The sequence below is a fragment of the Octodon degus genome, unplaced genomic scaffold (genome assembly GCF_000260255.1).
Source record: "Octodon degus isolate 3935 unplaced genomic scaffold, OctDeg1.0 scaffold00004, whole genome shotgun sequence".
Classification (NCBI taxonomy): domain Eukaryota; kingdom Metazoa; phylum Chordata; class Mammalia; order Rodentia; family Octodontidae; genus Octodon; species Octodon degus.
The window spans coordinates 30,993,729-31,007,761 of record NW_004524580.1 but is presented as its reverse complement, the minus strand read 5'-3'; the positions used below and the strand labels follow the sequence as shown (position 1 = coordinate 31,007,761).

Genomic DNA, 14,033 nt, shown 5'->3' with positions numbered 1-14,033 from the left:
TTCTTTCTTTGTATTTTTCTTTTAATTTTATGCATTTGGTACAGGGTCTCACTACGCAGCTCAGACTCATGTGGTCCCCCTGTCTCAGCCTCCCCAGCGCTGGTATAACAGGTGTGCATCACCACACCCAATCTCAGTGGCCAGCTCGGTGCACCCAGGGTCCAGGAGCCTGCATGGCAAATGGTACCGGAGATTGAACCCTGGTCCTTGTGCTTGCCAGGCAGGCACTTAGACTGCCAATCTATCTCCCAGGCAACTGTACTTTCTTAATTATTTTTTATTGTATTACAATATCTTAATCATTTTTATATGAATATTTTTAGGTTGTGGAATGCATCATTTGAGCTTCCGTTATTTCTTATGAAAAAATTTTGTTTTGATGTGCAAATATCTTGGCTAACAAGCATGTTTAAGGAAAAAGAATGCCTGCAAACTGAGGTCTCACCATGTTTGTGTTAGTATGTTCTCTCATGAACTACTGGAACCTCTTCTATATTTTTAGTGTCTACTCTTTGGTCATCTTATAACTGCAACTTGTACTATCTGTAGACAATGAAGATGTAATGCCTCCTTTCTGTAAGGTAAGACTGAAATTTATTTTTATTATTGAGGGTGTGGGTGCCTTTGAAGCATCATTTGCCCCCAGATATGTTGGTGATTAGTAGAAGAGCTATGGATTGGTGCCCTGCAAATCTGGGATTTCTGATAAACTGATTTCGCACAAGCTTCAGCACAAAAGGAAAAAAAAAAAAACAGTGCGTTTCTGCTTTGTTGTGGTTTCTCATCAAGTGCAGTCCTGACGCGGGAAGGGCATGGGGCAAGGTCTGAGGACAGCAGACCTGTCCACCGTGCCCTTCAGACTTCTCTAGGTGGCATAGCGACGACCCCGTGGGCCCTACAGTGTCTAACATCTAGATGACCAGTGGCCATTACACTGCCCCCAAAAGTGTCTTAAGAGACAGAGTCCCATCCATGACATGCACATAAGATGCAGCCTCATCCTCCTTTTCCTGGGTCTTGACGTTGTCTGTGGCCCATCGGTTGTGAGATGTAAGATGAAATGCTGGTGTTACCCGGCTGCAGCTCGCCCGCCTGACTTCGGCAACTGTTGCAAGACAGATGGCGAGCCACAAGCAGGTCATCCCTTTCCACAAGCAGGTCATCCCTTTCCACAAGCAGGTCATCCCTTTCCACAAGCAGGTCACCCCTTTCCACAAGCAGGTCATCCCTTCCCACAAGCAGGTCACCCCTTTCCACAAGCAGGTCATCCCTTTCCGGGCCCCTCTGAGCCTTGGAGCCTTGGCACTCAGGTGTCTGGCCCTGAAGGGTTAGCTTCATTTGCTCCTCTGTGATGGATCTGCCTCTGCTGCCAGTGAGTAGGCCACAAACAAATACCAGTGAGTGAACGGACAAATGAATGACAGGAACAAAGTAAAGAGACGGCTGGATTTAAATGAAGATGGCCTGTGTGACTTTCGGTAAATGGCTTCTCTCTCAAGAGGGTAAGTCCTCATTTTCAGAATAAGAATATTCATCTCTATCTTAGAGATGATGCATGTAAAAATACTCGACAAATCCAAATGTTACATATTAATAGCAAATCATTTTAGAAATGCAGCGTATAAAGGAAGGTCTGTGTTCACTTCTTTAACTTCCTCGTCCTGGTGAGGTGGAGGTCCAGAGGCGCCTCCCCGTGGCTGGCCCCGGGACTGCTCCAGTCCTCCAGAGCTGCGATGGCGCTCTCTCCCGGGTGCCATTGTCTCTCCCTACTGAGGAGCCTAGGAAGCATCTTCGGCCTGTTTCCTAAGCTTGCCCACTATATCTAAGTTGACTTTTTTTTCAGTCTCTAAAATTTTTCTGCATCTCTGTTTTCTTCATCTCCACTATCAGCACCAGTTTCGTCGGGATGACATGGCCGTTTCCCACCTGGGGAGCTCGAGTCCCTCATAAGTACTCTTGCTGTCCCTCCACTCTCCCTACTCTAGTCACTGTGGTCTTGCCTAAGTGCAGCTTCCCCACAGCCACCCTTTGATTACATACTTTGGTGGTTACCAGCTCTTCCAGGATAAAAGCAGATCCCCTCACAAGGGTCTGCAAAGCCCCGCGTAGTCTTGCATTTTCAGTCAGGTTCTCCATTGTTTCTACCATATGAGATTTGCTCATGCTTTTTTTCTGCCTGGAAGTTTCCAGAAAGTTCCAGATTCTTCCTTTCCTGTTTCAACCAAATATTTGCTACTTTATACCATAAGATGGAGAACACTTCCAGGAAGACTTACTGTAGCTTCATATATATTTCCTTTGTGGCCCTTGTTACAAGTGTCCATTTAAATGTATTCCTGTGATTCAGTTACTGTTCATTTCCTCAACAGAACATGAACTCAGGGAAGCACTTGCATCCGTGGAATCTAGGACAATGCCTGTTTGCCACAAGGACGGAATAAGTTTTAGATTAGATAGATGCATCTCAATTTTATTCCCTCGACTATCTCCTGAATTTTGGACTCCAACCTGCTTCTTCCTCTAATGAGAACGACACAGAAGCATTAGGGGGAGAACCCATACCCAGGCTCAAGTCTGTGTCTTCCCAAGGGACTGACAGCCCACGGTCTGGACAGCTGCGCTCCCGTGTGCTCTCCCAGAGCTCTAGCTAGCGGGGGATCACTGCAGCCACCAAGATCCAGGCTCCTGAAAGGTCCAACCTGATGTCTCATGGGAGCAGGGTCATCTGAGTGGACTGGGACCTTCATGTCACCTTCCCTTTCTACTGGGCACTTTGATTTCCTTCAAGGGCCAAAGGGAAAGGATAATGGAGATGTTCCCTGGCCCTAACGTCTTTGTGCTGGCTCATTTGCTGTTTGTCTCACAAGACCACAATAGCTCCGATGGTTCATTCATATAAGAGGAAACCTAAAAATGCGTCTCACTGAATATGTAAAGAATTAAGAACATGTGTGGGGCCAGAGACATAGCTCAGCAGCACAGCACCTGCCTGGCAAGAGCAAGGTCCTCAGTTTGATTCCTGGTATCAAAAAGAAAAAAGAAAAGAAAAGAAAAGAAAAGAAAAGAAAAGAAAAGAAAAGAAAAGAAAAGAAGGGAAAGAAGGAAAGGAAAGGAAAGGAAAGAAGGAAAGAAGGAAGGAAGGAAGGAAGGAAGGAAAGAAGAAAGAAAGAAAGAAAGAAAGAAAGAAAGAAAGAAAGAAAGAAAGAAAGAAAGAAAGAAAGAGGAAAGTGTATAGTATGGCTAGCATAGAATACATATCTAAGTGCTAGATAAATGTTGGTTTCTTTCTCTTTCCAGCAGGAATGCAATAGAAACAATAAAGCTGCAGGATATATTATTTATCTCCAACTAAAAATTCAATGTGTCATTGGCAAATTCTCTAAAATAATTTTTTCATTGCCACTTTCTTTCATATTTTAAGTGACAAAGTATGAATACAGCAAATATCACTCTTACTCTCACAATTTAGAAAGAATTTATCTTCCTAGCTTCATTTTATTCTGTGGGTATGTACTCCTTGACACATCCACCTAATGGCGAATACAAGGCTTTATATCTTTTGTCAGCAGATGCTCCACTTTGTGTATTTTAAGGACTTATCCTCCTGTGATCTTAAAAAAAAGGTTTCTGCATTTAGAATGTGAATGAACTACAATGAATGTAATGATTCTCCTCTTGCTCAGGATTTCATTTCATTTCATTCCTTAATTTGGAATGGTCTTTCTTTCCTTGAACATTGCTGTTCACATTGTGCTACATTTCTGATTACATTACTGAGACTCAAGCACTTCGTAGTTATCCGGCACTGTGCTTAGTCTTGGGAATTTGGAAATAGTAATAATTGTCCAGTTAGAGAGCTGATAATTTGGGAGAGGACACAGAAGGGTGAAAACAAGTCCAGTTGTGAGCCCGTGAGTTTACAGAGGACATTTCTGGGCGCGGTCTGGGCCAAGGGGAAGGGGCTGTTTTAGATGCGGTGCTATGAGTCAGAGGAAGCTTCTTAGAGGAGAGGGCGGGTGGGTTGGCCACTTGAGTAGCATGTGAGTCAGGTTTTCTTCACTGTGGCAAAGTCTCTGAAATAATCCAGTTAAAAAGAGGAAAGTTTCATTTGGGCTCATGGTCTTAGAGGTTTCAGTTCATGGTTGGTTCTTCCCATTATTTTTGGACCTTTTCGGAGGCAACACAGCATAGCAGGGGAACACAGCAGAGGATATGGCTGACCTTGTGGTGGCCCAGGTCGGATGAGAGGAAAAGGAGAAGGAGGCTCAGGAACCTATATCCCCCTCACGTCTCCAATGACCCACTTTCCTTCGCCTGGCTCCACTCCCTGAAGATTCTGCCACCTTGCCATAGCACTGCAGATTGGGGATCAAGGCTTCAACCCACGAGCTTTTGGGGGAACGCTGATCCAAATTATCCCAAGCACCACCCCTTGCTCTCCAGCCTCGCCATTATGCACAGCAGCATCTCCTAGCTTGTACTGAAGCTCCCTTGAAACAACACTTAGCCTGCTCTGCTTGTCGTTAGTGCCCCTGCCCTGCTAGTTGGTGGCTGAGCCCGCTGTGTCCCTAAGGATCTTTGGTTGCTGAACGATATTGTTCTCCTGCCCACTGAGGAATCTGAGTACCCTGCTTGTGGTAACCCTGCTTGTGGCAGCCCTGCTTGTGACTTGGATACCGCCGTTTATAAGCAGGAGGCTGGGGGCAAATATTCAGCCACCTGCCCACTCTGCTCCATCAAAGCAAACAGACACTCCTGACTTAACAGTGTGTGCCAATGGGCACAGGATGCACACTCCCGTTCCCACTGTCACGACGTCAAGCGGCCCGTAAGAAGCCGCTGAAGCCACAGCTGGAAAGAGCTTGCTGCAGTGCGCTGTTCTGTGATCTTTCTACCATTTAATTCAGTGAATGTAAATAACTGTAAGAGCACAGGTAGTAAGAGAATGCAGTACAATGACTAGGAGGTAATGGGTTTTTTTGAGTATTTGTTACATTTGTTTTTAATATAATTTATTCAATAGCAAGTTTACATAGTTAAGCTTAACCATGCTATGTTTAGTGGTAAGTCTACAAAAATTCTTTTTTTTTTCTTTCTTTTTTCAGTACTGGGGATCAAACTTGGTACCTTGAGCATGCCAGGCAAGAGCTAATGCAGCTGAGCTGTCTTCCTAGCCCCACAAAAATTCTTTAAAAAATCAGCTCTTGAGAGTGCATCAACTGCCTTTATAGAGAATGGGATTCGCAAACTCGCCTTGCTCATTTCTCCAAATGCAGCTTGCAGTTCTCTGCCATCCGCGAGGCACCACCAGCCCAGCCTGACACTTACTTTCATGTTAGCTATCTTGTACAGGTGACCCGTCTCTGGAGATCTACTTTCCCCAGATCTTTGCATCTGAAGCTCTCTCAAAATTCAGTTCTCAGTTCAAGCGTTACCTTGTCCTCAAAGGGGAAGAGGATTGAGAGATGGAGAGAGCGAAGGGATGAGAGATGAAAGAAAGAAATTGGGGCGTGTCCAATACACGCACCAACTCCTCACAAGGAATGTAAATATCATACACGGTAAGCATGTACAAAGAAAGGAAGAGGGTGAGGGGGAGGAGGTAGGGAGGGGGAAGGGCTGAACCAGGGGAACTGGGGTATGCTACGAGCTTCTCGCCAGAATGTAAACTTGGGGTGCTGCACCATGAGCTAACGAACTGAACACCATTACCATGTTGATCAGGCCTCCCCTCCATCCAACTGACACCAGCTTCCTGCCTCGTGAAACCTTTATTTCTTCTCGGCTGTTATCAATGTTTTAATTTTGCAGCTGTTTTGTTTTGGTCACTGTGTTTACAGCTGCTGTTTCCTAATAGGTTGTGGAATCAGTGGCAGGAGTGGCCTTGACTTCCTTGGTCACAGAGGTCCAGGTCAGTGCCTGGAAAACAGAAAGGCAACAAGTACTTGTTGAATGAATACAGTCATGGAGGACAGGGCTCGGTGATCTCATGCTGATGCTGCCAAGAAGAGATGCTACGCAATAATTCCAGGAGGTTCAGATCATACATGCATATCATTTTCATTTAATAAAGCTTAGATCAAATGCACTCAATTTACTAATTGATTTTATTATGAGTCAATGTAATGCTAAGTTCCACTAAGAATTCCTGGAATAGGCAGCCCTAAATCTTATTTTCTAATAACCATGACTTCATACCTTAATTCCATTTGCTTTGCATGGGCTCTGGTAGATAGGAGTCTTCAGATTTCTGGATCATCTGTCTAGGAAAGAAAACTAAAAAGAAGATGCAGTGGAAAGGAGGTTCCGAAGAAGTTCACGGGCAAGGTTGGTCTTGCATAAGGGGCATTTCCTGGGGTTCTGCAGCAAGACATTGTACTGTCCTCTAAATTTTAACAAGAGTGGTTTTCAGACAGATAATATCAGTTGTCATTCATTTGTACCTTATAGCGATATGGTTATATTTGTCTGTGAGTGACAGAAACTTCAAAGTCACAGGTGTAAGCAAAATAACAGTCCATTTCTCTTTTATTTCAAAGCCCAAGTCAGCAGCCCAAGGTGACTGGAGGGAAGCTCCACCATGTCAGGAACCCTAGTCTTTCAATCTTGAACTTTTCCTCTCTTTGCTCTGCAAGGTGTGACTTCTGTTCCTAAATTTCTCAGCATCCAATATGGCTTCCCATGCACCAACCAATATTTCTGCATTCCAACCTGCTGGAAGGATAAAATGGAAGAAGTGTATGCCTCTCCTACGGCTTATATCTGGATGTCCCCCAAAAGCCTCACCCAGTCAGAGCCAGGTACTATATACTGGATCCAGACACTAGAGCTGATTAGTTGTTAGGAAGTGGAGCCTGGTCAGAAGAGGTAAGTTACGGTGATGTGACCTGAAGGAGCACATCTCCCGCCCTGGTCCCACCTCTCGCTCTGGCTTCCTAACTGCCATGAGGTGGCAGGTATTCCATGGTCTTTCCTCTCTCCATGCTGCTTCTTCTCTGGAGCTGGCAGATCATGGCCTAAAATATGAGGTCAAGTCAACCTCTCCCCCTTAAATTGCAGGCTTCTGCTACTGCGTTCCCGCACCCAGGAACGTGACTAGGACAAGGTTGGTGCCAGAGGACTGAGGCTGCAACTGTCACCTGAGCATGCAGCTCAGAAGATTTCAGAAGTAGTTCACAGAAGGAGCTTGGAAAGATTTGGAGATGATGGCTGGGGAGGCCCCGGAATGCTGTAAGCCACGTTTGGTGGAAGATTCTGATCAGAGCTTAGAGCACCAGGATGCTGACAGAAATGCAGACAATAAAGGCCAGGCACAGGAGATTTCAGTTGGAAACAAACACACCATTGCCAATTAAATTCCAGGCCATGTGTGGTATGCTTCCTTAACTAGTTTAAATCCTAAGTATTTAATTCTTCTTGGTTCTATTGTGAATGGTCTTTCCCCCATGATTTATTAGTTCCTTACTTGTGCACAAGAACACCACTGACTTTTGCAGTTGACTGTGTATTTTGCTACATTGTGGAATATGGTACTTAATTCTATGGGTCTTTTGGCAGATTTTTGAGTCTTCTGTGTAAAGGATCATGTCATCTGCAAGAAAAGATAGTTTGACTTCTTCCTTTCTGCACGCATCTTTTCTTTATTTTTTTCTTGCTTAACTGCTTTTACTAGTTTGTGTGTGTGTCTGTGTATATGTGTGTGTGTGTGTGTCTAGTGTGTTCAATAGTGCAAGTAGTCATCCTTCTATTTTCCTGATTTTATTTTATTTTATTTTATTTTTTTAATTAATTAATTAATTTATTTATTTAGTGTGTATGTGTGTGTGGCCAGCTCAGCCCACCAGGGGGCGGGGCTGGCTGGCATGTGGTGCTGGGGATTGAACTGCGGTCGCTGCGTTTTTGCTTAGCTTGTTCTAAGTAGGTGCTTTAGACCACTGAGCCATCTCACCAGCCCCTATTTTCCTGATTTTAAAGGGCAAGCTGTCAAATTTTCCCACCTTAACATGATGTTGGCAGTATGTTTGTCACAAATGACTTTAATCAAGTTGAGAAAAGGTCCTTCTAGACCTATTTTATTCATTGTCTTGATCATGACAGGATTTAGATTTTGTCAAAAGCTTTCTCTGCATATTCGATTTCATTGTTTATTATTCAGAGTTTTATACCTTCTTGGTTCAGTTTTGAAATTATGCATCTAGGAATCCATCCATTTTTCCTGAATTTTCCATTTTATTGGTATACAGGTTTGCAAGGGAGTTATTAAAAATCTTTTTATTTCAGCATGACATTGTGATTCGACCTTTCTATTTTTTATCTTTCCTTTTTTAACTTTTAAAGGCCCTTGTTTTCTAAGAGTCTCTTGCTGTCTACAGAGAGACACCTGCAGACAAAGTTTGATTCTTCATGGAGGCAGTTAATCCTCATTGCCCTTCCTTGTCCTCTTCCACAGCTAAACAAACAGCTGCCCCCTCTGAGGTGGCTGCAGTCCTGTGGGCCAGGGGACCAGCACAGGCTGGGGGCTTCTGGCCCTGAGTCAGTCAGTCGTCCTCCCCCTCTGACTCTGGTTCTTCCGAAGACTCGGGTGCGCTCTCTGGCATGTCATCTTCTCCCATCTGCTGGAAGCTTCCTGACTGGGCATCCCGTGCATACTGGATGGTCACCTTGAATTTTTTTTCTAGGACCTTGAGGTGCATCATTAGACTTTTTTTAACTGGGTCATGCTTCATTTCTGTGATGTTAGCACTAATAACCAGAATCTTGTCCCTTAGGACTGCTTTTATTGTGTCCTGGTATATTTTACTGGCACTAGTGTTTACTTCTAGAAACTCTTATTTCTTCTGCAACCCACTGTTTATTTAACGACGCACTGTTTTGTTTGCCTGCCTTTGCATAATTTGTTTTATTTTTGTTGTTGTTCTTGTTTTCTAGTTTCATTGTATTATGACCTGACAATATGCATTGAACAAATTCAGTTATTTTTCATTTACTTATGCTTGCTTTATTGGCTAATATGTGGTCTATTTTGAAGAAAGTGTCACGTGCTAGAAGAATATGAATTCTGAGAAGAATGAGTGTATCTTTGTTGTTTGATAGAGCAGCCCGTAGACGTGTACGAAGTCAACCTACTCGAGGCCTGACTTGCGCCGCCGCCAAGGAGCTATGGCAGTATTCCCATGGGGAGAAGGCGCGGCTCATGGGCGTAACTGCTGAAGAGACGCTCACTAAGAAGTTCACACTCCAGGACCAGATCAGTTCTGCCAACACACTTGGGCCGTGCACAGTAGTACATGGAGGTCAGTGGGGACCTGAGGGATCGGTCTGATGACCAGGATGGGCTACGAAAGGGGGAGCTCAGTGCTACCTCAGGATCCAATGAACTTGCTGAATTCTGTAACAGACTCAAACAAATAAAGGAATTCTACCAGAAGTGCCCAAATGAGATTCGTGTGTTAACGTCAGTGGCGTTTGAGGAGCCCCTGAAAGCGCGAGAGAACTCAAGTGCGGAGGCACAGGACTTGGTGGAGCTAACAGATGAACAGGGATATGGCCGTTCCCTTGATCTCCATGACTGTTACTTCAAGTCCACTAACCTGAAGGCATCAGAGAACCTACCTGTCAATCTTCGACCAGTAGTTTGACATTCCTAAAGACAGGAAGGATGCACAGTACAAGCGATACCTTCCTATGCTGCTCAAGCGTCTTCAGGATTGCACGGACAGAGGGAAGCCCCTTCAAGATCAGAATGAGCTCTTGGAGAAGGTACAGACCAAATTTCAGAAGAAATAGGAGAACGGCACCTTTCCTGGATGGCCGAAAGAGACAAGCAGTGCCCTGGCCCACGCTGGAGCCCATCTCAACCTGTCTGCATTTTCCTCCTGGGAGGAGCTGGCCTCTGGGGTCTAGACAGATTGAAGTCTACCCTCTTTGCTTTGGGACTGAAATGCGGTGGCACCTGAAGAGCCAAGAGCGAGCGCAGAGGCTATTTAGCCCCAAAGGGAGGTCCTTGGGATCACTGGACAGCTCCCTCTTTGCCACAGGCCCCAAATCAAAGGGCACCGAGCAAGACACTGAGAGGAACAAAGACACTGCTTTCCTAGGAGCCCAGATGTACGAATCCGTCGAGATTCTTGGGGAACGGCGGCAGCTCGCTCATGAAAATGAACAAGGCAAGCGAGCCAGGACAGGAGAAGAGCGAGCAGAGGACGAGGCGTAGATCAGTGAGAGCCAAAGTAAAGATGAGGAGAACAAGATTGTTTACAACCCCCAAACCCGCCCCTGGACTGGGATGGCAAACCTGTCCCCTGCTGGCTATATAAGCCACACGGCCTACATATCAGCTACAACGGTGAGATCTGTGAAAACTGCACCTACCGAGGGGTCATGCTCCGCCCGCTCATGGCCTGAGGTAGCTGGGCATACCAAATACTGCTCACCTTGGTCATGTAACCCAGATTGAAGATGCTGCCCCCTTGTGGGCCACGCTGAAACTGCAGGAGGCTTCAGGGCAATCGCGGTCTGAGAAGGCAGAAGAAGAGCAGGAAGACTCTAGGGGGAATGTTGTAAATAAGAAAACATACGAGGATCTGAAAAGACGAGGACTGCTGCAGCGCTCGTGGATGTAACTCAACTTCGGGACTTGCCCGGTCTTCCCGGGATCTGCTTCTTCTATTTCTCCCAAACAAATGCTCTTTAAGAGTCTTTGCTATGCAGTCCTGTAGTCTGGCCTGCATCTTGTAGAAACAAGGCATGCTGGCGGATCGCAGGGTTGAAATGTGTTTTCTCTTTGTTTTATATTAAGAAGGATTCTGTGGGAAATTTTTTAAAAACTCTATTTGTTAGAAGTTGTGAAACAACTCTGATCTTTGTGGATTTTTCATTTAGTCTATCTACTTGTGAGAGTGAGGTACCGACGTCCCCCCATAATTGTGTTTATGTCTACCTATCTGTTATGTCCAGTTGCTTGCATGACTTAAGCCTCCCGGGCTTCCATTTCTTCATCTATGCCAAGGATTCAGATAGCATTTCTACAACTGCAGCATCCCTTTATGCCTTGCTCACCGGGGGTGTCAGGAGAGGACATCTCGCACGTGGAAAGCCTGCGGCCACGTCCAACACAGTGAGCACTCAGGTGGCGGTCACTGCCTGCTGTCACTTGCTGCACCCCTGCTCTGTGCCAGGTGTGCTTACAGTCGAGGCCTGGGGCTTCCTCAGTCAGCAGCCTTGAAGTCTGTGGTGACATGGGGAACACTGGCCGGACACCCACGTGTGTCTGGGGACGGACGCTGAGCTTTCTGCATCTGCATTCCTGGCAGCCAGTAGAAAGCCTGGTGCACAAAGCCCCATCCTAGACAGCAAGGCAGACTTGAGCCAAGATGCAGCTCTGCGGTGGTAAGGCCGGGGCTGAACCCACTTGTTTTTAATCCAAAGCTTGAGGCTTTATTTTTTCTGTTTTCGGCAGATGTTTGGATTTTAGGTCAAAGAATTGTGGGAGGGGCGGGGATGGGCTTCCAGCGGCCTCTGTAATTGGCCTGCTGTCTCACAGCCCATTTACCCCACCTGGGTAAATATTAAGCAGGTGCTGGACGCCAAGGGCATGTTGCATCGCTCCTAAAAGTAACTTTCCAGCGTTCTTAGTGTATTTCATTTCTCCGGCTGGTGACGAGTGTCAGAGCCATTCCATAGCTGAGAAACGTGGCGTTGGCCTGGCTCCCTGAGAGCACTCTGGAGGAGGCCTCCTCTGGCTGCCTCCCTGCTCCCAGCCCAGCCTGCTTCACTTGCTGCAGGAGCCTGAGCCCTGCTGTTTGTCTGCCTGGCAGCACTTAAACGAGGCAGGGGAGGCTGCTGGCACCCTGTCTCCCGTGTGTACTCACCGAGGCTGGAAGGCCAGCCGGCACGTGGCAGGAAGGCCAGCCGGCACGTGGCACGGTCCTGTTTGTTATCAAGTTTCCAAGCCTCACTGAGTGCTGGTCTCTCTGGGGAGCAGAGCTGGATGTCAACGCATCGCCTGGTCTCTCACCCAGCGCAGCCAGGTGGCTCTGCTGGCCTCCTCTGAGTGGCCCCAGGGCTCTGTAAGTGACTGTGAAATCTGTGATTGACTTCAACCCAGGCGACCCCTACCTTTGCTTTTTAGCTGTGGCACTCAGTGACCATGACATCATCAATGCATAGATTTCCCTAGACAAAGCACAGCAAGGGTCAATAAAAGGGACTGGGGGCTGGTGAGATGGCTCAGTGGTCTAAAGCACCTACTTAGAACAAGCTAAGCTAAGCAGAGCACAGGGACCGCGGTTCAATCCCCCAGCACCACATGCCAGCCAGCCCCGCCCCCTGGTGGGCTGAGCTGGCCACACACACATAAATAAATAAATAAATAAATAAATTTAAAAAAATAAAAAAAAATAAAAGGGACTGAACAAAAATCTAAGTTAGGATCTTGGCTGCATTTGTACAAGGAATGAGGAGGGAATTTGTTCGCATGATTATTAGCACCGGGCTGATGTAGGTTCATCCGGGTGCCGGCAGCCTGTGGTCCAGGAGCCTGAGAATACGTTTCGTGACAAACTGTCTGATTGCTGGGCAAAGCTGACCCTGGGGTCTCTGGCCTCTGCCTCTGTCCAGGCCAGGCTTCCAAGTGCCCTGCCAACTTGCTGGGCCCTCCCGGCCCCTCCTCTCACCCTGTTGCGTCAGGACAACTCCCACCAGGACTGTGACCCTGCAGGTGACACAGCACGACACGCCCTTAGCCAGGTTTTAAAATGCTCAACCTCACTCTGGTTGCAGACCTGCTGGGACTGACTCCTGGTGCTAGAGAGCAAGCTCACCAGCAGCTAGCATGTCAGCTACGGTCCTGGAGAACAGAGGCTTGGGCCGAAAATTCTCCGACTTTGGACAGGTGAGCCAGGGGAGCCTCAGCTGCTCGGGGGCTGGGGGGAGGTTTGGCTACCTGGAGAGAAAGCAGTCTTAGCTGAGTGTGGTGGTACACACCTGTAATCCCAGCATTCTGGGAGGTTGAGGCAGGAGGGTCCCGAGTTCAAGTCTAGTCCAGGCAAGTGTGTGACTTCAAGACCTTGTTTCAAAATAAAAATTGAAAAGTTGGAAAAATAACTCAGTGTTTAGTCTCCCATACAAGTTGTGCATTTGTGGGGGAGAGGTCTGAGAAGTAAAATACTGGTTTCCTGCTTTCATGAGTTCACCAAGAAGTCTCACTTCATTTGCAGAGGATGAGAATGGCCAGGAAGTCATCAGATAGGACTGCCCCTAATGACTGTCCCCAAGGGGAAGGGCCTCTGTGCCTGTGGTTTTCAGGGATGAAGAGCACTGTGCTGGGAGTTGGGGTTCTCATGTCCAGAGCTGTGTGTCCTCGGACAAATCACTGCCACTCTCTGCTTCTGTTTTCTCTCTCTCTCAATGGCAAAGGTCAGATCCTTCTAGGTCTCTTCCAGGGGGGAAAATTGTGGGAAACCACACCTTTCCTTAGCCTGGGGAGAAGAGAAAGCACAAAGAAGATTTGGAACTTACTCTGACTTGGGAACGAGGGTCCCAGCAGAGAGGACGCTGTGCAGCTCCCTCACCCAGGCGTAGAGTGTCTCAGAGTGACTTGGGGACAATGACAGGGTGGGATTCACTCCCCAGGTTGGTTGTCAGTCTCTTGAGGTGTACAGTCACAGAGTTCACTTTGACACGTGACTTCCGTACATCCTCACCCCAGGCAGGAAGTCACTCTGGACTCTGAGGTACAGATTACAGCCAGCATCTGGGCCCAAAGGGTCAGGAAGGACCAGCGGAGGGGGAGGGGAAAGCAGGGTCCGCTCCAAAAGGAGCCTCACTGGGCAGACTGTGGAGATTCACACCAGCTCCTTGGGCATCCCGGGAGAGAGGCCTCCGCACGACCACCGGAAGGGTTAGGGCCACCATCAGGCCAGGGAACCAGAGGGGCTTAAAATCTTATTTCTATAGCACTTAAATATCACGAGCCTATAGGTGGTCACTGCCAACGACAGGGCCGTAGTATGGAGGCGGGAGTGGAGCAGGCC

At 47.1% G+C, this 14,033-nt stretch overlaps 1 protein-coding gene and 1 pseudogene across 1 annotated transcript in view; both read left to right on the top strand.

Annotated features, from left to right (window-relative positions):
* The first annotated feature begins 9,067 nt into the window (after positions 1–9,067).
* LOC101591567 lies at positions 9,068–10,622 on the top strand (annotated as a pseudogene).
* A 2,135-nt stretch (positions 10,623–12,757) lies between these two features.
* Pah (phenylalanine hydroxylase) overlaps positions 12,758–14,033 on the top strand; it is a 57,079-nt gene continuing 55,803 nt past the window's right edge. Inside the window, exon 1 of the mRNA XM_004623848.2 lies at positions 12,758–12,892. Coding sequence (XP_004623905.1) covers positions 12,833–12,892 — 60 coding nt within the window. The 5' untranslated portion in view covers positions 12,758–12,832. The remainder of the gene's footprint in view (positions 12,893–14,033) is intronic.